This window comes from Dendrobates tinctorius, unplaced genomic scaffold, assembly GCF_039654945.1.
Source record: "Dendrobates tinctorius isolate UK_male_01 unplaced genomic scaffold, ASM3965494v1 ptg000060l, whole genome shotgun sequence".
In the NCBI taxonomy this organism is placed as follows: Eukaryota; Metazoa; Chordata; class Amphibia; order Anura; family Dendrobatidae; genus Dendrobates; species Dendrobates tinctorius.
Genome location: NW_027361728.1, coordinates 66854941 through 66880178, shown reverse-complemented (window position 1 = coordinate 66880178; position 25238 = coordinate 66854941). Strand labels below are relative to the sequence as shown.

The 25238-nt window shown below is 42.0% G+C and overlaps 1 protein-coding gene across 1 annotated transcript in view; it reads right to left on the bottom strand.

Moving 5' to 3' along the window:
• GPR149 (G protein-coupled receptor 149) overlaps positions 1-25238 on the bottom strand; it is a 168492-nt gene that overhangs the window by 86062 nt on the left and 57192 nt on the right. Inside the window, exon 3 of the mRNA XM_073579027.1 lies at positions 24694-25154. Within this exon, the coding sequence (XP_073435128.1) occupies positions 24694-25154 (461 nt within the window). The remainder of the gene's footprint in view (positions 1-24693; positions 25155-25238) is intronic.

Here is a 25238-nt window from a genome sequence, read left to right as displayed (position 1 = left end):
CCAAAACACAAATGCAAAAAGTAGAGCAGAAAACTTAGCTTTTGAGGAGCAGGAATCAGACTGGTCTCCAAGAATCCCTCAGAGTAATCACCCGCAAGGCAGAAGGGCGTCGGCTGCCTTATATCCAGTCAGCATCCCAGTCACCCAGTCATCATCATTCTGCTCAGGTGCTTTGTAATCAGCCTCACTACCTTCCTTCACCAGAAGAGGGAGTTCATCAGACCTCAATGGTGAAGGGGAAAATGAACTCACAACAGTGTGCATGTAGATGTGTTTTAGTCGATACTCCATTAAAACAAAATAACTACTTACAGATATTTGCATACAGCTGTAGAGTGGGTCATTAGAGTCAATTCCCCCTGTGGGCTCCAGAGACCCCAGTCCAACCCTGAGCACAAGGATGTAATACTACCACTATACAAAGTGTTACTGTGACCTCATCAGGAAAGTAAATTTCGTTTTCAGGATCTAAGTTATGACTGAATAAAAACCCCTTTCTGATATTGGGCGTAATAGTAAACCCATGCCGGACTCCCCCTATTTGGTGCAGGCTGCGGCACTGTGACCGCACCTTTCTGGGCACACGACAGCTTATCTATACAGCTGACATGTGCTCGCAACAGCGGAGGGTGGAATCACGATCCACCAGCGGCTGTTAACAAGTTAAATGTCGCAAGCAATCTGGCAATGATGATCTCTGGTTGTCATTGCCAGATTGCTATAAGCTTCACCCCTTGGTTGGGGCTCATAGCAAGTGAGAATTTCTGTTATACACAGGTGATCTGATCATCGTCTGTATGTAGAAAAGGCGATCAAAGTACTGCAGCTTCTAGTCTCCAATGGAGACGATTGAGGCATGCAAAAAGTAAAAAAATGTTTTTAAAAATATTTAAAAAATAATATATAAAATTTCAAATCAGCTCCATTCAAAATAAAACAATAAAAAAAAAATCAAATATACACATTTGGTATCCCCGCAATGAGAATCCCCAGATATATCAATATATTAAAAATATCAACCCGATTGCTAAACGGAGTAGTGAGAAAAAAATTCAAAACGCCAGAATTAAGTTTTTTTTGGTCACCGCTACTTTGCAATAACATGTAATAATGGGCGATCAAAAGACCATATCTACACCAAAATCTCTCTATGTAAAAATGAATGTGTGTGTGTATCACCAACCAGTCACGAAGCATCTTTCATTTCACCAGAGCTGTTCAAAAGAAGCTGAGCTGTGATTGCTTGCTATGAGCAACAGTTTTCCTTGCAAACAATCACTAAGAATCTCTCATTTCATCAGAGCTGGTTAAAAGAAGCTGAGCTGTGATTGGTTGCTTTGACCAGCAGTTTTCCCACTTGACAACACCTCAGCAGACACTGACATGGTGGGAGAAATCTAGCATCCCCGGGAACATAAGCTCCCAGCCATTGTCTGACCCCCAGAAAGGAGCAGTGAGTACATGACAGAAATGAATCCCCCCTCCCGTGCCTATATACACATCACACATCCTCCATCCCGTAGGCACATCTTCCCTCTTAAAGGGATCATTGGTAAGGAAGTCAGAGCAAATCCATCCAGAGCTTTGGTTTTGACCCCAGGCCCCTTTAAAGGGATCCCCAGTATGGAAGTTAGGACCATTCCACTCAATTCTGTGGTTTTGACCCCAGGGTCTCTTAAAGGAATCATTGGTATGGAATTTAGGGCAAATCCACTCTATGCTTTGGTACTGACCCCAAGCCCTTCTTAAAGGGATCTCCGGTATGGAAGTCAGGGCAAATCCATCCAGTGCTTTAATTCTGACCCCAGGGTTCTATTAAAGGGATCATTGGTATGGAAGTCAGGGCAAATCCACTCAGCGCTCTGGTTCTGACCCAAGTCCCCTCTTAAAGGGATCCTCGGTACAGAAGTGAGGGAAAATCCAATATGCGCTTTGGTACTGACCCCAGGCCTCTCTTAAAGGGATCCCCAGTATGGAAGTTAGGAGCGTTCCACTCAGCTCTGTGGTTCTGACCCCAAGGTCTCTTAAAGGGATCATTGGTATGGAATTTAGGGCAAATCCACTCTATGCTTTGGTACTGACCCCAGGCCCTTTTTAAAGGGATCTCCGGTATGGAAGTCAGGGCAAATCCATCCAGCGCTTTAATTCTGACCCCAGGCCTCTCTTAAAGGGATCCCCGGTATGGAAGTCAGAGCAATTGCCTTCAAATGCTCTGGTACTGACCCCAGGCTCTCTTAAAGGGATCTCCTGTATGGAAGTTAGGGCAAATCCCTCGGTGCTCTGATTCTGACCCCAAGGTTCTATTAAAGGGATCATTGGTATGGAAGTCAGCGCAAATCCACTCAGCACTCTGGTTCTGACCCAAGTCCCCTCTTAAAGGGATCCTCGGTACGGAAGTGAGGAAAAATCCACTATGCGCTTTGGTACTGATCCCAGGCCACTCTTAATGGGATCCCCAGTATGGAAGTTAGGACCGTTCCACTCAGCACTCTGGTTCTGACTCCAGGCTGATGTGGGATATTAGTGGTAGTTGTCCATTGCTCTCGCTGATGGGATGATGTGGGATATTAGGAGTAGTAGTCCAGTGCCTCTGGCTGATGGGATGATGTTGGATATTATGGGTAGTAGTCCGGTAGCTCTGGCTGACGGGATGATGTGAGATATTAGAGGTAGTAGTCTGGTGGCTCTGGCTTATGGGACGATGTGGGATATTATGGGTAGTAGTCCGATAGCTCTGGCTGACGGGATGATGTGGGATATTAGGGGTAGTAGTCCAGTGGCTCTGGCTGACGGGATGATGTGGGATATTATGGGTAGTAGTCCGGTAGCTCTGGCTGACGGGATGATGTGGGATATTATAGTGAATGTGGCTATGCGGAATGGGCGGGGCTCTACACTCAGCTTTATATATATATATATATATATTGATATAATCATTATAATTTGTTATAACTAACCGTAGTTAGTTACTATGCCCGGGCAGTGCCGGGCTCTTCAGCTAGTAGTATCAATAAAAATGACAGCTTGGCGCACAAAAAAAAGCCCTCACCCAGTCCCAGATCGGAAAAAATGGAGACGCTACAGGTCTCGGAAAAAGGTGCCATTTTTTTTTTCCCAAAAATTTTCCATTTTTTTTTTCACCACTTAAATAAAAAAATAACCTAGACATGTTTGGTGTCTATGCACTCATAATGACCTGGAAAATCATAATTGCACACGATATGTTAAAACCAATGGTGTTGTTCAAAGGTACAACTTGTCCCGCAAAAGACCAGCCCTCACATACCATTTTGATAAAAAAATAGAAAAGTTATGGCTCTGAGAAGAAGGGGAGCAAAAAATGGAAATTTGCCTGGTCGTTAAGTGGTTAAAAGAATTAAATTTAGAGCTGGTAGACTTAAATGGAGGCAGGGAGGTGAGACACCAGAGCTTTCTTACAGAGCTTTCTTCAAGTGCAGTAGACATGATATAAAATACTTTCGAGAGTAAGCAAAAGGACGAGCTCAGTAAATTCTTAGTTGATGTGCATCCCATTGCTGCTAGGTATTGGTACCGCTTATCCCAAAGTTGGGTGGTTGTGATTTGTGTATTTTCTATTTCAGAATTAACTATTGTAGCTATGGTTTCACTGTATCCACAAAATGGGGATTCCCAGTTAGAAATGTCTGACAATAAGCAAGTTTGTTGGGTTTTCTTAGTCTGTCGGGATTCAAACCTAGCAGCTCCTGTGCACCAGTTAGCAGCTCTTCCTTCTGAGTTACTCAGCTCACTGGACAGTTTCTTCCTTATCCAGATACTTGTACCTATGTTGTTGCTGATGTCTCCTCCCTGAGTTTCCTGTTGGTTGCCACCCTGAGTTCCTGATTGGCTCATTCTGATTGCACACCTTCTTTTAACCTGGACTTGCTCTCAGTTCATTGCATGATTATTGAACTATCTGCCTTTAGTCAAACTGCCTTCCACTTGCTATTCCTTCAAATGACGCTGCTGCTCCTGCTAAATGACCTCTGGCTTCCTTGATTACGATTACTGCTTGTTCCTTCAAACTACATTGCTGCTCCTGGTAAACGACCCCTGGCTTCCTTGACTACGATTCCTGCTTATTCCTTCAAACTACATTGCTGTTCTTGTGTATCCACTCCTTGGCTATTCCAGACTACGCTATCTGCCTGGTGCTGCCCCTAGTGGTTGTGATATTACTACTCCAACCAGGTCAGTCCGTAACATAGCCTATCCTTTATAAAAGAAATAAAAAGGTGGTATCTGTGGAGTTAGATTTGCTATTTTAAAGCCAGGGTTACTTTACTACAACTCTGAGAATTTTTAGGCCTCAGCTACATTTGCAGAATGATTATGTGCATTTTAACATAATAGTTTGTAGTTATCACCCAACATGACAACAGAAACGACAACATAAAATTAAGATGCAGCATGTTTCTATTGGCTTGAAGAAGACTAATGCTAATAAAGAAAAACATATTGTAAATATGCAAAAAGCATTGTTAACTTTTATGCTTTTGTGACCCTCCTATGATTCATACAACTAGTATAGCAAAACATCTTGGCATATATATTTTATACATATCAGATTATACAATCTTGGCATATATATTTTATACATATCAGATTATACATAACTGCATATGACAGCATAAATGTGCTTGTATGCCAAGAGACTTTTATGATGGCCTTTTCTCTGTAAAGTAATATGACTGCATGTTTAATTTGCTCCAAATCCCTGAAGAAATACAATTAACAAGAGACACATATGGATGCTTATTGCACTGACATAACAGATCAAGTTGGCAGTAACAAGTTGCAAGTGGCACAAAACAGAAGTTTCACTATGGACTAGAAATTGTACAATACAGCCTGAGGCATATGGTGTTTACCGAAACCAAAATGTCACTGTCTTAAAACACATGACAATCAATTAGTCCAGGTATGGCTACCTGCCTAACTGTGCTCCGGTCCAGAAAATAAAAATAGCACATGATGCAAAGCATAAGTGACGGCAAAGAAATATTCATGTGTTGTACTGACAAAGTAGAAGATCTCACTGAATCTGAGCAGCAATTAAGGGATGACAATAATGATTACATCTAGAAATGCAATGATTAGATTCACAGCTATTATACTATTTTGGACCTACAAACTACAGTGGCATGTAAATGTTTGAGTACCCCTGGTCATAATTACTGTTCTTGTGAACAAAATCAAAAGAGTAAGTGCAAGGCACAAACATACAGATGTTTCTGACAAAATTAGAATATCCTCAAAAAGTTAGTTTATTTCAGTTCTTCAATACAAAAAATGAAGCTCATATATTATATAGAGTCGGTGATGCTAGTCACAACCCAGAGACAGGCTGTGACTCAGCGAAGTCAGATGTTCCGGATCAATACCAAAAGAGTACATAGTAGACCAAGAGAAAATACGAAGTCATAAGTCAGGTCACATGCCAGGGTCAGAATACCAGGGAAATAGCAGATAAGCAAATGGGCAATAACCAGCGGGTAGTCTGAACATGATCCAAAGGTCAGCAGCAGAATATCAGATGCAAAAGACCAATAACAAATGGGTAGTCAGAACACATCTATTGCATCTGTTTTCTCTCAGAAAGGAAATGTAATATCAACTGATCTTCACTGTCCTATTTAAGGAATAGAAGAATCCAGGATATCAGATATCAGATAAACAGAAAGCTAGGGAGGAAACACTTAGCTAACATAAATGAATTCAAGTCTCCAGGTCCAGATTAATTACATCCCAGAGTACTGTAGGAGATAGCAGAAGAAATTTTTGAACCACTCTCCATAATGTTTGAAGATTCTTGGAGAACAGGAGAAGTCCCAGAAGACTGAAGTAGAGCAAATGTTGTTCCTATCTTCAGAAAGGGGAAGAGGGTGGACCCGGGAACTATTGGCCGGTGAGTATGAGCTCTATACCAGGAAAGATCTTTGAACAAATTATTAAACAACATGTATGTAAGTACCTTGATAAGAATGAAATGATTAACCATAGTCAGCATGGGTTTGTAACTAATAAGTCATGTCAAACTAACTTAATTTCCTTCTATGATAGAATCACTGACTGGGGGGATCAGGGAAATGCTGTAGATATAGTATATCTTAACTTCAGCAAAGCATTTCACAAAGTATCTCACATCATCCTTATTGAAAAAATGAATAAGTATGGTATGGACAAGGCAACTGTTAGGTGGATTCATAACTGGCTTAGTGATCGGACCCAAAGACAGGTCATAAATGGCTGCACATCCAGTTGGAAGAATGTCTCAAGTGGGATACCACAGGGTTTGGCCTGGGCCATGTATTGTTCATCATCTTTATCATTGATTTAGATGAAGGAATTTAAGGTACACTGATTAAATTTGCTGATGATGACACAAAGCTAGGAGAGATAGCTAATGCTAGAGGAGAGTGGTGATTCAAAAAGATATATAAATAAACTGGAGCAGTGGGTAGCAACTAACAGAATGGTTTTAACAGGGAAAAATGCAAAGTACTACATCTGGGCAATAAAAATGAAAAAAGCATATACAGAATGGGAGGAATAGGGCTAAGCAACAGCACATGTGAAAAAGATTTGGGTATACTAATAGATCATAAACTAAACATGAGTCAACAGTTGATGCAGCAGCAAAAAAGGCAAATGCAATTCTGGGATGTATTAACAGAAGCATACAGTTTAGATCACGTGAAGTCATTATTGCCCTCCACTCCTCTTTGGTCAGACTTTATCTGGAATACTGTGTCCTGTTTTGGACACCACATTTTAAAAAAGACATCAACAAACTGGAGCAAGTTCAGAGAAGAGCGACCAGAATGGTGACTGATCTGCAAACCATGTCCTATGATGACCCTGGATTCCCTTCCAATTCTACCATTCTATGATTCTGTGAACAAGGGTCCAAAGGTCAGCAGCAGTAGATCAGAACTTACAGCATACGGAACAGGTGAACACACACCAGGGGAACACAAACTTAGAACAAGCTGTTGTCTGGCAGTGATCTGGGCCAGACAGCTCACCCAAATAGCAGGGCAATTACCCAGAACAGGGAGCACCTGTGGAAATCTCTGCACCTTCCAGTCTCATATAGGTCAACCAAGCTGTAAATCAAAGCACTGACAGCTCAGCACGCCCCAGCACAGGATAGGATGACAGAGCTGTCCATCAATGAGTCCCAGATACTCTGAGTAGAGGAATTTTGACAGTCATTTTAAACAGAGTGATCTATTTCAAGTGTTTATTTCTGTTAATGTTGATGATTATGGCTTACAGCCAATGAAAACCTAAAAGTCATTATCTCAGTAAATTAGAATAATTAACAAAAAACACCTGCAAAGGCTACCTAAGCATTTGAAAAGGTCCCTTAGTCTGTTTCAATAGGCACCACTATCATGGGGAAGACTGCTGACTTGACAGATTTCCAGAAGGCAGTCATTGACACACTCTACAAGTAGGGTAAGCCACAAATGGTCAATGCTAAAGAAGTTGGCTATTCAGAGTGCTGTATCCAAGCATATTAATGGAAAGATGAGTGGAAAGAAAAAGTGTGGTAGAAAAAGGTGCACAAGCAACCAGGATAACCACAGCCTTGAAAAGACTGTTCAAAAATTTGGGGGAGATTCACAAGGAGTGGACTGCTGCTGGAGTCATTGCTTCAAGAGCCACCACACACAGACGTATCCAGGACATGGGCTACAAGTGTCGCATTCCTTATATCAAGCCACTCATGACCAATAGACAAGGCCAGGAGCATCTTACCTGGGCCAAGGAGAAAAAGAACTGGACTGTTACTCAGTGGTCTAAGGTGTTGTTTTCAGAACAAAGTAAATTTTGCATTTCATTTGGAAATCAAGGTCCCAGAGTCTGGAGGAAGATTGGAGAGGCATCCAACCCAAGCTGCTTGAGGTCTAATGTAAAGTTTCCACAATCAGTGATGGTTTGGGGAACCATGTCATCTGCTGGTGTAGGTCCACTGTGTTTTATCAAGACCAAATTTAGCGCAGCCGTTAACCATGAAATTTTAGAGCACTTCACGTTTCCCTCTGCCAACAAAGCTTTTTGGAGATGGAAATGTCATTCTTCTGCAGGACTTGGCACCTGTCCACACTGCCAAAAGTACCAATACCTGATTTAAAAACAACAGTATCACTATGCTTGATTGGCCAGAAAACTTGCCTGACCTTAACCCCATAGAGAATCTATGGGATATTGTCAAGAAGAAGATGAGTGACACCAGACTCAACAATGCAGACAGGCGGAAGGCTGCTATCAAAGCAACCTGGGCTTCCAAAACACCTCAGCAGTGCCACAGGCTGATCGCCTCCATGCCACACCACATTAATGCAGTAATTTATGCAAAAGGAGCCAGACAAAGTACTGAGTGCATTTACTGAACAAGCATTTCAGTAGGCCAACATTTCAGATTTTAAAATAATTTTTCAAGCTGGTGTTATAAAGTATTCTAATTCACTGAGAAAATTATTTTTGGGTTTTCATTGGCTGTTAGCCATATTCATCAACATTAACAGAAATAAACACTTGAAATATATCTCTCTGTTTGTAATGATTCTACAGTGGGTACGGAAAGTATTCAGACCCCTTTAAATTTTTCACTCTTTGTTTCATTGCAGCCATTTGGTAAATTCAAAAAAGTTATTTTTTTTCTCATTAATGTACACTCTTCAACCCATCTTGACTGAAAAAAACAGAAATGTATAAATTTTTGCTTATTTATTTTTATTAAAAAAGAAAAACTTAAATATAACATGGTCATAAGTATTCAGACCCTTTGCTCAATATTGAGTAGAAGCACCCTTTTGAGCTAGTACAGCCATGAGTCTTCTTGGGAATGATGCAACAAGTTTTTCACACCTGTATTTGGGGATCCTCTGCCATTTTTCCTTGCAGATCCTCTCCAGTTCCATCAAGTTGGATGGTGAACGTTAGTGGACAGCCATTTTTAGGTCTCTCCAGAGATGCTCAATTGGGTTTAGGTCAGGGCTCTGGCTGGGCCAGCCAAGAATGGTCACACCGTTGTTCTGAAGCCACTCCTTTGTTATTTTAGCTGTGTGCTTAGGGTCATTGTCTTGTTGGAAGGTGAACCTTCGGCCAAGTCTGAGGTCCAGAGCACTCTGGAAGAGGTTTTCATCCAGGATTAGTGTTGAGCATTCCGATACCGCAAGTATCGGGTATCGGCCGATACTTGCTGTATCGGAATTCCGATACCGACTTCCGATATTTTTTCAATATCGGAAGTCGGCATCGGAATCGGAAGTTCAAAGTTGATTGACAGCCGAAATGACGTCATCATGATGCGCGGTGTGTGCGCATCATGATGCGCCGTCATTTCGGGCCTTCCGGGGGTCTCTGCCGGCCTGCCGGGGGGCTGTGTGGACTGCCCAGGGTCTGTACCGGCCTGCCGGGGGGCTGTGCCGGCCTGCCGGTGGTCTGTGCACCCTGTGGGGGTCTGTACCGGCCTGCCGGGGGGCTGTGCCGGCCTGCCGGTGGTCTGTGCACCCTGTGGGGGTCTGTACCGGCTTGCCGGGGGGCTGTGCCGGCCTGCCGGGGGGCTGTGCTGATGTCCGGGGGTCTGTGCAAGCATCGTCCGATGGGACTATAAGTCCCATCTGGCGATGCCTGCTACCATGACAGTGATTGACACATTAGCCAATGATGGGACAGTAGTAGTCCCATCATCCGGCTAATGTGTTAAATGTTAAAAAAAAAAAAAAAAAAATATACTACATACATACTACATACATACTACATGCATGCTACATACATACTACATGCTACATACATACTACATATATACTACATGCATGCTACATACATACTACATGCTACATACATACTACATATATACTACATGCATGCTACATACATACTACATGCTACATACATACTACATATATACTACATACATACTACATACATACTACATACATGCTACATACATACTGCATGCTACATACATACTACATACATACCACATATATACTACATACATACTACATGCATGCTACATACACACTACATACATACTACATACATACTACATACATACTACATGCATGCTACATACATAACACATATATACTACATGCATGCTACATACATACTACATGCTACATACATACCACATATATACTACATACATACTACATACAATACATTCATACAATACATACATAGACATACAGTACATATAACATAGAGTAACATACTTACCAATACTTGTCACATTGTTCCCCGAAGCCATTGTCTTTTACGGAATAAATATTAACATAACAAACCACAAAAATACTCACCCACGATCCGAAGCAGTCCACGAGTGTGTCCCACGACGATCTTGGGTAGAGAACTGCAGCATCAGCTGATGCTGCCGTTCTCTACGGGCTGCAGGAATCCAATGACGGAAGGTAGGTATCCTTCCGCACTGTATTCCTCCGCCACTTAAAAAAAAAAAGTCCCTAGTCTCACTTTATGCCATTGCTGCGTGGGAAATTCCCACACAGCAATGGCATAAAGTGAGACTAGGGACTTTTTTTTTTTAAGTGGCGGAGGAATACAGTGCGGAAGGATACCTACCTTCCGTCATTGGATTCCTGCAGCCCGTAGAGAACGGCAGCATCAGCTGATGCTGCAGTTCTCTACCCAAGATCGTCGTGGGACACACTCGTGGACTGCTTCGGATCGTGGGTGAGTATTTTTGTGGTTTGTTATGTTAATATTTATTCCGTAAAAGACAATGGCTTCGGGGAACAATGTGACAAGTATTGGTAAGTATGTTACTCTATGTTATATGTACTGTATGTCTATGTATGTATTGTATGAATGTATTGTATGTAGTATGTATGTAGTATATATGTGGTATGTATGTAGCATGTAGTATGTATGTAGTATGTATGTAGCATGCATGTAGCATGCAGTATGTATGTAGCATGCATGTAGTATATATGTAGTATGTATGTGGTATGTATGTAGCATGTAGTATGTATGTAGCATGCATGTAGTATGTATGTAGTATGTATGTAGCATGCATGTAGTATATATGTAGTATGTATGTAGCATGTAGCATGCATGTAGCATGCATGTAGTATGTATGTAGTATGTATGTAGCATGTATGTGGTATGTATGTAGCATGTAGCATGCATGTAGTATGTATGTAGTATATATGTGGTATGTATGTAGCATGTAGTATGTATGTAGCATGCAGTATGTATGTAGCATGCATGTAGTATATATGTAGTATGTATGTAGCATATATGTAGTATGTATGTAGCATGTAGTATGTATGTAGCATGCAGTATGTATGTAGCATGCATGTAGTATATATGTAGTATGTATGTAGCATATATGTAGTATGTATGTAGCATGTAGTATATATGTAGTATGCATGTTGCATGCATGTAGTATATATGTAGTATGTATGTTGCATGTAGTATATATGTAGTATGCATGTTGCATGCATGTAGTATATATGTAGAATGTATGTTGCATGTAGTATGAATGTAGCATGTATGTAGTATGTAGTATGAATGTAGCATGTATGTAGTATGCATGTTGTATGTATGTAGCATGTAATTTTTTTTTTTTTTTTTTTTTACATTCAACACATTAGCCGGATGATGGGACTACTACTGTCCCATCATTGGCTAATGTGTCAATCACTGTCATGGTAGCAGGCATCGCCCGATGGGACTTGTAGTCCCATCGGACGATGCCTGCACAGACCCCCGAAGCCTGCACAGACCACCGGCAGGCCGGCACAGCCCCCCGGCAGGCCGGCACAGCCCACCGGAGCCTGCACAGACCACCGGCAGGCCGGCACAGCCCCCCGGCAGGCCGGCACAGACCACCGGAGCCTGCACAGACCCCCTGGCAGGCCGGCACAGCCCCCCGAAAGGCCCGTACAGACCCCAGAGAGGCTGTACAAGGCAAAAACAGGGTTTTTCTTATTCCGATACCGGAAGTCCCATAGACTTGAATGGGACTTCCGGTATCGGAATCGGCGATACCGATACTTTTTTTAAGATCGGCCGATCCATTCCGATCCGATACTTTGAAGTATCGGACAGTATCGCTCAACTCTATCCAGGATATCTCTGTACTTGGCCACCTTCATGTTTCCTTTAATTGCAACCAGTCATCCTGTCCCTGCAGCTGAAAAACATCCCCATAGCATGATGCGGCCACCATCATGTTTCACTGTTGGGATTGTATTGGGTGGTGATGAGCAGTGCCTGGTTTTCTCCACACATACCGCTTAGAACTATCACCAAAAAGTTCTATCTTCGTCTCATCAGACCAGATAATATTATTTCTCATAGTCTTGGAGTCCTTCATGTGTTTTATAGCAAACTCTATGCAGGCTTTCATATGTCTGGTACTGAGGAGAGGCTTCCGTTGGGGCACTCTGCAATAAAGAACCAACTGGTGGAGGGCTGCAGTGAGAGTTGACTTTGTGGAACTTTCTCCCATCTTCCTACTGCATCTGTGGCACTCAGTCACAGTGATCTTGGGGTTCTTCTTTACCTCTCTCACCTAGACTCTTCTCCCATGACTGCTCAGTTTGGCTGGACGGCCAGGTCTAGGAAGACCTGGTGGTTCCAAACTTCTTCCATTTAAGGATTATGGAGGCCACTGTGCTCTTAGGAACCTTGAGTACTGCATAAATTCTTTTGTAACCTTGGCCAGATGTGTGTTTTGCCACAATTCTGTCTCTGAGCTCCTTGGCAAGTTTCTTTGACCTCATGATTCTCAATTGGTTTGACATGCACTTTGAGCTGTGCGGTCTTATACAGGGTAGATCATGTATATGGATATACCTAAATAAAATGGGAATGGTTGGCGATATCAACTTCCCGTTTGTGGCACATTAATATATGGGAGTGGGAAAACTTTTCAAGATGGGTGGTGACCATGGCGGCCATTTTGAAGTCAGCCATTTTGGATCCAATTTTATTTTTTCCAATGTGAAGAGGATCATGTGACACATCACACTTATTGAGAATTTCACAAGAAAAAAATGGTGTGCTTGGTTTTAATGTAACTTTATTCTTTCATGAGTTATTTACAAGTTTCTCTTTGTTTACAGCCATTGACATGTTGCAGAGGTTAACACGTGAGGAGCGGATAGAAATTGTGTTGATGTCTGATGAACACAGTACCCGGGTCATTGCAGCAGATTTCAGTGCAAGACACCCTATGCAATAAAACTATCACCATTCCCATTTTATTTTGATGAATCCATATAAATGGCCCACCCAAAAAAGTTTGCCTCATCACTGAACATAACGTTCTGTGTAAACTGAGGGTCCTGTTCCAATTTTTGTTTTGCCCATTCTGCAAATTTAGTGCAGAACGGCCCCTATTTCCTCATAGATTGTAAGCTTGTGAGCAGGGTCCTCACTCCTCCTGTATCTGATGATTTATGTATTCTTAATCTGTAATGTATTTTATTGTCTGTACAAGTCCCATCTAAAATGTAAAGTGCTGCGGAATACAGTATGTTGGCGCTATAGGAACAAAATTATTTTTATAATTATTATTATTAGCCCATTTTCCTTTTTGTAATTTTTAAAATGTAGATGTCAATACATATATTTTTATGCCTAAAATAAAATGCAAATGTGTCATCTTTAATGGGGGTATCCGGGACTTCATAAAAAAAAAAAAAAAGTTCCCATTTACTAACAGGCGTGTAATTGCAACTTCCTTGCCTGTTGTGCACGACACCGTTCTTCGTTGGCACAGAGTGGTTACAGACTGCTACTGCCGGAAATTCAGAAACATCTGCTGTCACGTCTACAAAGTGAATGTGTCATGACACAGCTGTCGGGTGGCCCGGGACCAGGGGCTCCTTCCCTGTCCCTAACACTAGGGGGCGCCGTAGCTCACCCTGTTCCCCGGGATACTTCAGATGGCTCAGTAAACTGTATCAGACAGGAGAAGATTAGATACACGGCTCAGCAGACAGTAGCACACAGGATAGGATTAGATGCACGGCTCAGCAGACTATCAGACAGGATAGAATTAGATACACGGCTCAGCAGACTGTATCACACAGGATAAGATTAGATACATGGCTCAGCACACAGTATCACACAGGATAGGATTAGATACACAGCTCAGAAGACTATATCACACAGGATAGGATTAGATATACGGCTCAGCAGACAGTATCACACAGGATAGGATTAGATACACGGCTCAGCAGACTGTATCACACAGGATAGGATTAGATACACGGCTCAGCAGACTGTATCACACAGGATAGGATTAGATACACGGCTCAGCAGACTGTATCACACAGGATCGGATTAGATACACGGCTCATCAGACTGTATCACACAGGATATGATTAGATACACGGCTCAGCAGACAGTATCACACAGGATAGGATTAGATACACGGCTCAACAGACTGTATCACACAGGATAGGATTAGATAGATGGCTCAGCAGACTGTATCACACAGGATAGGATTAGATACACAGCTCAGCAGATGGCATCACACAGGATAGGATTAGATACACAGCTCAGCAACAGGATGTGCCAAAGAAGAGGACATTTTCATTCCAAGAATTCCACTCATTCCATCTGATTTGCCTTTTGATTTTAAACACCTTCAGTTTCCAGTTCAACTGGCATTTGCAATGTCCATTAACAATGCTCAGGGACAGTCCTTGAAAGTAGTAGTGATTGATTTGCAATCTCCATGCTTTTCTCATGGTCAGCTTTACGTGGCCTGTTCAAGAGTAGGAACTGCCAAAAATCTGTTCATCTTTGCACCGAAAGGAAAAACCAAATATGTTGTTTATCAACAGGCTCTTTAATGAGTTGAAAATAAAATACTATCAATACTTGAGTAATCATTTAGTTAATTTGTGTTGCAAATCTGTAGTGTTGAATATATGATGTGAAATGTTTTTATGTGCAATATAATCATTATAATTTGTTAAGACTAACCCAGTTAGCTACTATGCCCGAACAACGCTGGGCTCTTCATCTAGTTATTAATAATCCTCTCAATACTCTAGAAAGTTTCAGAGTGGCCAGTTACCTAGACAATTAGCGTAGCCCCTATCAGAGTCTGTGCTTTACCTTACCATCCTCAATTCCCTGTGCTGTGGTGTTTTCAGGGTGATATGCAGTGTTAATTTTTCACCTTACATAGCACTTTACATTTAGCCCAAAAGGTTCTTCTTTGGTACCATCTGACTAGAGCACCTTCTTCCACATGCCATGTAGGAGAGCATGTGTGAAGAAGGGGCTCAGATGAGACCAAAGTAGAACTTTTTGGTCAAAATGCAAAACAGTACTTGTGGCAGAAAACTAACACTGTACATCACCCTGAAAACACTATCCCCACCGTCAAACATGGTGGTGGCAGCATTGGGGATGCTTTTCTCTAGCAGGGACAGGGAAGCTGGTCAGAGTTGATCGGGAGATGGATGGAGCAAATACAGGTCAATCGTGGAGAAAAATCTATTAGAGGCAGCAAAAGTCTTGATACTAGAGCATAAGTTTACCATCCAGCAGGACAACGATCCTAAGCATACTGTGAGAGCTATAATGGAATAGATGACAGCAAACCATGTGTTTGCATCACCCAGTTACAGTGCAGACCTAAAAATATTGAGAATCTGTAGCAAGACTGGAAAATTGCTTTACTGAAGCTCTCCATCCAATTTGGCTGAGCTAGAGCTAGTTTGCAAAGAATGTGCAAAAACTTCAGCCTCTAGATGTGCAAAGCTGATAGACATACTCCAAAAGAGTTGCAGCAGTAATTGTAATGAAAGGTGATCTTCCAAACTATTGACTCAGAGTGCTGAATACAAATGCATGTCAGTATTTTCAGATTGTTTTTTACTGATGTTAAAAATGTAAATGTATAATTTCCTTTAGGCTATGTGAACACAGTGCATTTTTTAATGCATTTTCGCCGCATTTTCTCCATGCAGAATTGGGCCAAAAACGCTATGAAATCCTTATGCAAGCTAATTCAATGACAATCCTGAATCAGTAAATTTCCTTAAGTATTTGCAGTGCGTTTTTTTCTGCAGCATGTCAATTGAGTCTGTCAAATTTGCAGCAAAAAACGCAGGTGTAAAAATATTTGTGGATTTGCTGAGTTTTTGTTTTGTTTTACCAGCTTCCTATGATGTTTCCCATGCTTTCATCTATGTGACAGCGTGGGAAACACCCACTTGGTGGTTCTTATCAGTGGTAACGCTACCGCCGGTAAGACAGTCGGTCAGAGTGCTGCAGGGTCATGCTGTCAGATGTCAGCATGACCCTGCAACTGTGACCCACGGTAACACTACTGCCAGTATTGTCAATCATAGCGCTGCAGGGTCATGCTGACAGATGTCAGCATGATGCCGCAGCTGTGACTGTCATCCGCAGTTGTGGCACGCGGTTAAAAACTTAGCAGGCATGGGCTGATGAGACTACTGCTCCCATCGGGCTACGTCTGTTGTCACTGATAACAGTGACAGCAGGTGCTGCTGATTGGAGATGTAGTCTCATCTGCCGGCACCTGTGCTCACAGTTGAAAAAAAAAAGTTAAATAATTACATACACATTCAAATAAAAATAAAAACCCATTTGTGAGATATTGGAAAATGATATAATTTTGATTTCTGATGGAATTCCCCATCAAGATAAAGTTTGGCTCAAAAATACTTGCTTTAGACCACTCAGCCCCCCGCCCTTGGAATGCATTCCCCAAGGCCATAAAAAGTAATGCAGTGTTTTTCTTTAATTAAAAACTCCAGGAACAAGCACTTTGAAACTAGGTGACCACCAATTGGCACAAGGGTGTGAGTTCTAGTGCTGGCACAGCCAAACTAAATTCCTTTTGTGTAACTCAGGCACTACAGATCACAGCAAGGCTCTGAGGTATTGAATCTGGAAAATTACCTATAATAACAGAATACAATATCTCTGAGACTAGCTGAGCACATAACCGGAATTGGTATTCCTTCCCCCACATGCTCGTGCCCTGCAGCCACCTGTAGCACTCTGTGTTATTGAGTTATAAAGCATAGCTACCAGGAATGACCTACAGGAGGCATACTTAGTCTCTATGCGCAGATAAAATCCAGCAGAATCCAGTGGCACTCTGCCATTCCAATCAAAGCTTCGGGCGGAAAGTTATGAGCCTCCAAAGTTCTGGAAAGAAAATTATATTCTCAGATATGGGAGGAGAGAGGCTACACAAGCCCAGGGGTGGGAACAGAATGTGGGGGGGAGCAGCCTAGGAGATATGGACTTTGTTTTTCTACTGGCAGGAGGATCCGTTAGCTGACACAGCCAAAGAAAAACATGTAACTAAGATTTGGACCTGTGATCCATCAGCGCCTCCCTGTGATCACATGCTACATAACTTGGTAATTGCAACCTATCTATACCCTATACTTGTACTACAGTCTTGACTGTAAACCAGTATATTGTTCTTGTAAATATATACCTGTATATTTCTAGTGCGCCTTTTTGGCGATTAAATATAAAATTAATCTTGGGCTGTTCTTTTATCTCTTTACACGAATCCCCATGTCCTCACGCTCCTTTGGTTATTGTACGCTACCCTGGTTGGTTTCTGACCTGATATAAGTCTGCTGTCGTATGGGGCTTATTTTGAACGAGGAACTGGTGGCAGCAAGCGGTACTGTGTTAGTGAGGAGCCCTGACAGTGATGGCTGGGAGGTATATATATATATATATATATATGTATATATATATATATATATATACACACACTGTATATATATATATATATATATATATATATATATCCCTAGTCTGCTCTGGTGATATATATCCCCCTCACTGGGAATGCCTCAATAACTCGTACCTATAAGGGAAGTCTTTCCGGCGACTATTTGCCCTCAGTGCAGTTACCTGACTGACCTGAGACAAGTGGTGGTGCCAGAGAGCCGATCCCTGCTGGGTCCTTCTGTCTCCTCCCACGAGGTGAGCGAAGTTGACACCCCTTCCCCTGTGCAATCCGTCACGCCATTATACTCTCCTAATGCCCAATCCCTGATGCCCATGTCTCCTAGAAATAATCAAAAATAATAAACCACCAACTACTCACCTGTCTGCCGTAGTCCACGTAATCTTGAGTGTCCCACGGCGATCTCACGTGTAGAACAGTCAGTTCATCAGCTCCGGTGCTCTCACTTTCTCACGGCAGCTCAGTGATACACTGTGGGAGCGATTACCTCCTGAGCCCCCGGCAGTTCCATGGTTTCCTCCTGTGCGGTGGACTCCTGGAAAATAGCCGCCACGGGGAGTCACATGCACAGATGGAGATCTCGGCACCAAGATCTCGGGAGATTAGATTTCAGCACTGAGATCTCGTCTCCTAAGATCTTGGTGCCGAGATCTCCATCTGCGCTTGCACCGCCCCCCTGTGGCCATTTTCCCATAGTCCACCACAAAGGAGGAAACCATGGAACTGCTGGGGGCTTTGGCCTTTCACAAAATGTCGGCAGAGCCCCTGCAGCACCGCCAGACACAGGGCAGGGCAGCGGCAGCAGCGGACATAGGGCAGCGGCAGCAGCGCAAACAGGGCAGCGGCAGCAGCGGACACAGGGCAGTGGCAGCACCAGACACAGCGCAGCAGCAACGGACACCCACAGCGGTGCGCCGCACATCAGAACACCCCCTCATCCCAGCCTGCGGCCTGCAGCAATGCTCTACTCTTACCTCCTCAGCAGCAACCCTGGGACCCCGCTTCACCACAGCCACCACCCCTAGTAAGCAATAAGACACATGGATTATAAGCACCATCATTTTATTAAAAAAAAAAAAATCCTATTTTTCTCCTCAAAATTTGGGGTGCGTCTTATAATCCGAAAAATACGGTAGCTCAAAAAAAAGAATTCATCGCTATACAAAAATGCATGCAAAAACGCATTAAAAAATGCATGCGCACCAAAAACGTGACAAAAACGTGCGTTTTTCATGCCAAGAGATGTAGAAACCTTTCAGAAATTTCTGTAAGCAAATACGCAACGTGCACACATAGCTTTAAACTTCATAACTACTTGCTGATTCTCTTGGTATACAATACACTATAGATACATACTACATGCTATAAGAGTGGTGTATGGACCATAGACTTACTACTTAGCCTGTATACTGGGCTGTGTGTTCCCAAGTAGAAGCTGTGCACTTCGAATCAGCAATTTGAGGGATGAGTAGGGGTCTTGGGACACTGACCTCACAGATCAGCAGCACTTTACAGCCAAGAAAAAAACTTTGGCAAATGAAAGCTATAAATTTTCAAAATTGGCTCATGAGTTTATTTAACTTTTGGTTTAAAAACTGGTTTGAGAAGGATACTCACTGAAGCTTACAAAATCTTCCAAATGTCAAAAAATAATTAAAATGTCACAGCCTGTATGCCTAGCCTGACCAGGCAAACTATGGGTGGGCAGTCAGGTCTTTGCTATTAAAAATCTCATGCTTCATAGATTTGGCTGGTGTTCAAAACCATAATCCTGTCAAACATAAGCAAAAAAAATAACTGCAGAAAGTAATGATCACAAAGCCTGTGAATGCATCCTTTACAAATCCTAATTTACACCATGAAACTGTCTATAACAGTTTGTTTCATGATCCTTAAGTCAAGTTCTTTTTAATACATTACAAATGTAAAACTGAGTAGGAAAACTAACATCATGCTGAGAAAGATTGGAAGCATCTTAATATTCAATGTACACTCACTGGCCACTTTATTAGGTACACCTGTCCAACTGTGTGTTAAGACTTAATTTCTAATCAGCCAATCACATGGCGGCAACTCAGTGCATTTAGGCATGTAGACATGGTCAAGACAATCTCCTGCAGTTCAAACCGAGCATCAGTATGGGGAAGAAAGGTGATTTGAGTGCCTTTGAATGTGGCATGATTGTTGGTGCCAGAAGGGCTGGTCTGAGTATTTCAGAAACTGCTGATCTACTGGGATTTTCACGCACAACCATCTCTAGGGTTTACAGAGAATGGTCCGAAAAAGAAAAAAAATCCAGTGAGCGGCAGTTCTGTGGCCGGAAATGCCTTGTTGATGCCAGAGGTCAGAGGAGAATGGGCATACTGGTTCGAGCTGATAGAAAGGCAACAGTGACTCAAATTGTCACCCGTTACAACCAAGGTAGGCAGAAGAGCATCTCTGAACGCACAGTGCGTCGAACTTTGAGGCAGATGGGCTACAGCAGCAGAAGACCACACTGGGTACCACTCCTCTCAGCTAAGAACAGGAAACTGAGGCTACAATTTGCACAAGCTCATCGAAATTGGACAGTAGAAGATTGGAAAAACGTTGCCTGGTCTGATGAGTCTCGATTTCTGCTGCGACATTCGGATGGTAGGGTCAGAATTTGGCGTAAACAACATGAAAGCATGGATCCATCCAGCCTTGTATCAACGGTTCAGGCTGGTGGTGGTGGTGTCATGGTGTGGGGAATTTTTTCTTGGCACTCTTTGGGCCCCTTGGTACCAATTGAGCATCGTTGCAACGCCACAGCCTACCTGAGTATTGTTGCTGACCATGTCCATCCCTTTATGACCACAATGTACCCAACATCTGATGGCTACTTTCAGCAGGATAATGCGCCATGTCATAAAGCTCGAATCATCTCAGATTGGTTTCTTGAACATGACAATGAGTTCACTGTACTCAAATGGCCTCCTCAGTCACCAGATCTCAATCCAATAGAGCATCTTTGTGATGTGGTGGAACGGGAGATTGGCATCAGGGATGTGCAGCCGACAAATCTGCGCCAACTGTGTGATGCCATCATGTCAATATGGTCCAAAATCTCTGAGGAATGCTTCCAGCACCTTGTTGAATCTCTGCCACGAAGAATTGAGGCAGTTCTGAAGGCAAAAGGGGGTCCAACCCGTTACTAGCATGGTGTACCTAATAAAGTGGCCAGTGAGTGTATTTACTATAGATTTAAATAATGAGCAAAGAATTTCTATGAAATCATAGAATAGATGGTAGAAGACACTAAACTGATCCCTAAAAGAAATATATAATTTGATATCTGGGTTAAAGCATGGCCAGAAGGGACCTGCATCATATAAAAGACTCCGACCTTAGAAATTGTACTCTATTAACCCTTCTCCCCGAAGTGTCTCCACCTTCCTGACCAAGTCAATTTTTTCAATTCTGACCAATTTGTCAATTTGTCTGTCAATTTATGATAATATAACTCTAGAACACTTCAATGGATCCCAGTGATTCTGAGAATGATTTTTCATGACATATTGTACTTCATGATAATGGTAAATTTACCATATTTTTTGCAATTTTCAAACTTTTAATTTTTTTGCCGTTAAACCAGAGTTATGTCACATAAAATAGTAAAATAATGAGGGGCCTATATTATAGAAAATATGCAAGAGTGACACCATTCTAAAAACTGCACCACTCAAACCGATACTCATATGAGGTGGAAAACTACTGTTTGACGCACAGCAGGGCTCAAAGGCAAGGAGCACCATTTGACTTTTGGAACACTGGAATCAATAGTGAATACAAATTTCATGTTTGAAGACCCCCTGATGCGCCTAAACAGTGGATACCTCCCCCACAAGTGACCCCATTTTGGAAACTACACCCCTCAAGGAATCTATCTAGTTGGATGGCGAGCACTTTGAATCCTCAGCCGTGAGCTGTGAAAATAAAAAAATCACATTTTTCTCCCAAAAATGTTACCTTAGACTCAATTTTTTTCATTTTCACAAAGGTAGCAACAGAAAATGTATGTCAAAATTTGTTGTGCAATTTCTCCTGACTATGTCGATACCGCATATGACATGATAAACTACTGTTTGGACACGTTGCCGAGCTCCACAAGGAAGGAGTGACATTTTGGAGAGCAGACATTGATGGAATAGTCTGCGGGCACCATGTAGCATTTGCAGAGCCCCAGGTGTGCCTAAACAGTGGAAACCCCTAACAAGTGACCCGATTTAGGAAATTACACCTCTCACTTATCTAGACATGTGTTGAATACCTTGAACACACAGGTGCTTCACAGAATTTTACAACGTTGAACCGTGAAAATAAAAAAAAAATCACATTTTTCCCACAAAAATGTTGATTAGGCCCCAAATTTTAGTAATGCCAATAATACTGATTTTACTGGTTTATGAAATTATCAAGTAGTGGTAGGCGTAAGTTGTGCAGAGTACAGATTATAAAAGTGTGTTAACAGGGTAAAATCTAATTTTCTCAATTTATGGACATATGGTACGTTTTGAAGCAAACCTCAATGGAAAGGCCTGGTTTATCAGGGCAGGTTTCAAAATGGTAAAATTGTGTCCTTTCGTATGCCTGCTTGGAGCATGCTCTGCACCTTTTTTCTGTTGTTTTTCCTCATAGTTTGAGGAACCTCACCGGGAAAATGTTCATCTGGTACAATATAGGCACCATCAATTTCAGAAGTACTGGGACACTCACCTTCATGACTGCCAAACTTTAGGGCCTTGATAACTATCTCCTGATACTGAAGGAGGTCCCTGTATTTCATGCAGATTGAAACAGCACAAAAGCATTGTACAATGCTTTCTGTGTAATGCACCCACCCAACTTTTTGTACAATACTTTTGCTTTTCACATGGCACTGTTTCTTTTTTTTGAGGACCTAATCTGAGAGATCTACCCCCCTATGAACTTATTATAATCCAGTATACAATCTGGCTTTGGGACTTCTGTTGTGGTACCTTGTACAATGACAAGGGAGCTGTTATCACGGTGTATGGGGTTCAAGATAAGGGCATCCCTCTAGTCCTTATACTTGACTACCAGCATTTTGTTGCTGCATTGGGCTCTGCTGTCACCCTTTCTCAGCAGTTGCCTAGTTAGCTTAGGGAAGCCTCTATGATTTATTTGCCTGATGCCATATGCAACTGTACCTCTGGTAGAGAGGCTTTTAAAGAGTGGGATGCTGGAGTAAGAGCTATCTACATAGAGGTGATAACCCTTATCAGACAGTGGGTGCATCAATCCCCACACAATTTTCCTACTCACCCCCAGGACAGGTGGGTATTTAAGGGGGTCAATGTGGGAGTTTCTCCCTTCATAGACCCTATATCTGTGTATGTACCCTGAGGTACTCTCACACAGCTTGTACAGTTTAATTCCATATCTGACCCTTTTAATGAGCAGGTATTATCCGAATTTTAGCCGCCCTTGGAAATGAACTAGAGATTCATCTATAGAGATGTCCATTTGGCGGTTGTACGCTTCAGCAAATTCTCTGTTGAAGTGTTCAACTAGTGGTCAAATTTTATATAGACAAAGTTGGGACCATCTCAGTCCCTGTGCATTATCACATTCATGTAAAACATACTTTGGATTGTGTCTATTCGTTTCCTTGTCATGGCCATATGGAATTCCGGTGTGCTGTAGAGTATATCAGTACTCCAGTATTGACAAAGCTCTGGCTTTTTTTCACCATGCCCATATGCAGTGCAATGCCTCTAAATGTCTTAATTTCTCCTACATTTACAGTGGCCTATCTGGCATATGAAGACGTGGGATTTTGGGTGAAAAATTAATGGGCAAACAAATTTGTTTGAGCCACCATAAGATTTACTATTTCCTCACTGAAAAATAATTTGAAAAAGTCAACTTCAGTGAGGTCTGTTTCATCAAATTGGATTACTGATATGCTCATGAAATCCAGATTAATGGGCTGATAGTTTCTGAGGGTGAAGTCCATAAGAGATCAATTGCTAAAGGGGTTGCCTCAGTGCTAGAGCGCCTTGCTCGGGATTCCACTTCACTAAAGGAGGAGGAGGAGGAGGAAGAAAAATAGAAGGATATGGGATCTTCTGCAATGGCTGAATCCATGTCGGAGGCAAGGAAGTGTATGCCTCCTCTGCTTAATAGCGTGTTCTTGATGGATGGGACATTTCTATTTTATTCTAACAGTGGGGATGTGTGTGGAAGTGGTGCTTTTACAAGTGGATTTTGTGGTACTTATATGTAAAAGTTACTGTTTTTTATAAAATTTACTATAAAAAGTACAAATTACAGTGACATTCACTACACTAATGTTCGACCTATATAGCTACTTTGCACTAACTGTTTTATTTGTGCAAAAGATAAATGGACGTCCTTAACACTGTGACGTACGCTCTCCTAATGCGCTAGCTACCAATTTGGGAACTGCTGCTGCTGTGATCACAGATCAGTCACAGACAGCACAGCACAGAAGCAGATCGCAGGAGACACAGCAGGATCATGCTGGCCATCAATGCAGTTTCTTTCTCTGACAGGTATACAGGGTTATACAACCACTCTGCACACCAGATCTGAGGAAAAGATGGCATGCAGAGCGGTGATCATAATTTTAAATCAGACGATTGGTCAGTAACTATTGTTCAGCCAATCACCGTCGACATGCAGGGATATCTCAGTTTCCGCAGTGCTGTAAGGCGGATGTCGTTAAGGGGTTAATTAACCCCATTAACTATTTTAAAAAACACATTCATTATATTCTTTATAAATGTATTTAATCATTATCTAAAGCTATTTTTTCACAAGACAGTTTCAGTACGTTACAAAAAGTGACATTGTCTTAAAATTTTTGTCAATTAATACATTTTCTGTTCCCATTATAAGAGTAGCATTACCTGTCGTGGTGTCCGTTCAGACTTGCTTCTACACCATTCCCAGTCTGTGAGTTCTGGCTTACGACTTTCCTCATGTGACAGTCTCCTATCCTGACCTTCATAAAATGCTGAATTTTCAAAATTTCTCATGTCCTCCCTTTTAAAGACTCCAATTTTTTCAGATAGGAGCCGTCCAATGGCCTTATCTTTCGCTGGATCCGCTTTTAACTCTGTGTTAAGACTTCTAATTTTTCCGACATCCTTCAGCATGGAGCTGTCCTGCAGACTGATGGTGCTGAAATCCAGTGCGGCCGAATTGAGGATCCTCTCACAACGAGGGTCAGTGGAGTTTTCACATTCGTAATTTATTAAATTATGGTAGGAAACCGAGTTTTCTTCAGAGTTATGATTTTCCTGGGATATCTTGTAAATGCCATAGCCTTTATTGAAGGAAAGATTGAAATCAAGTCCTCTTTTCTTGACTATAAAGATAAAATAGATTAATACAGTGATTACTATTAGAAGCAAGCATCTACAGTTATTAATACTTCTTGTCAATGGGTCTT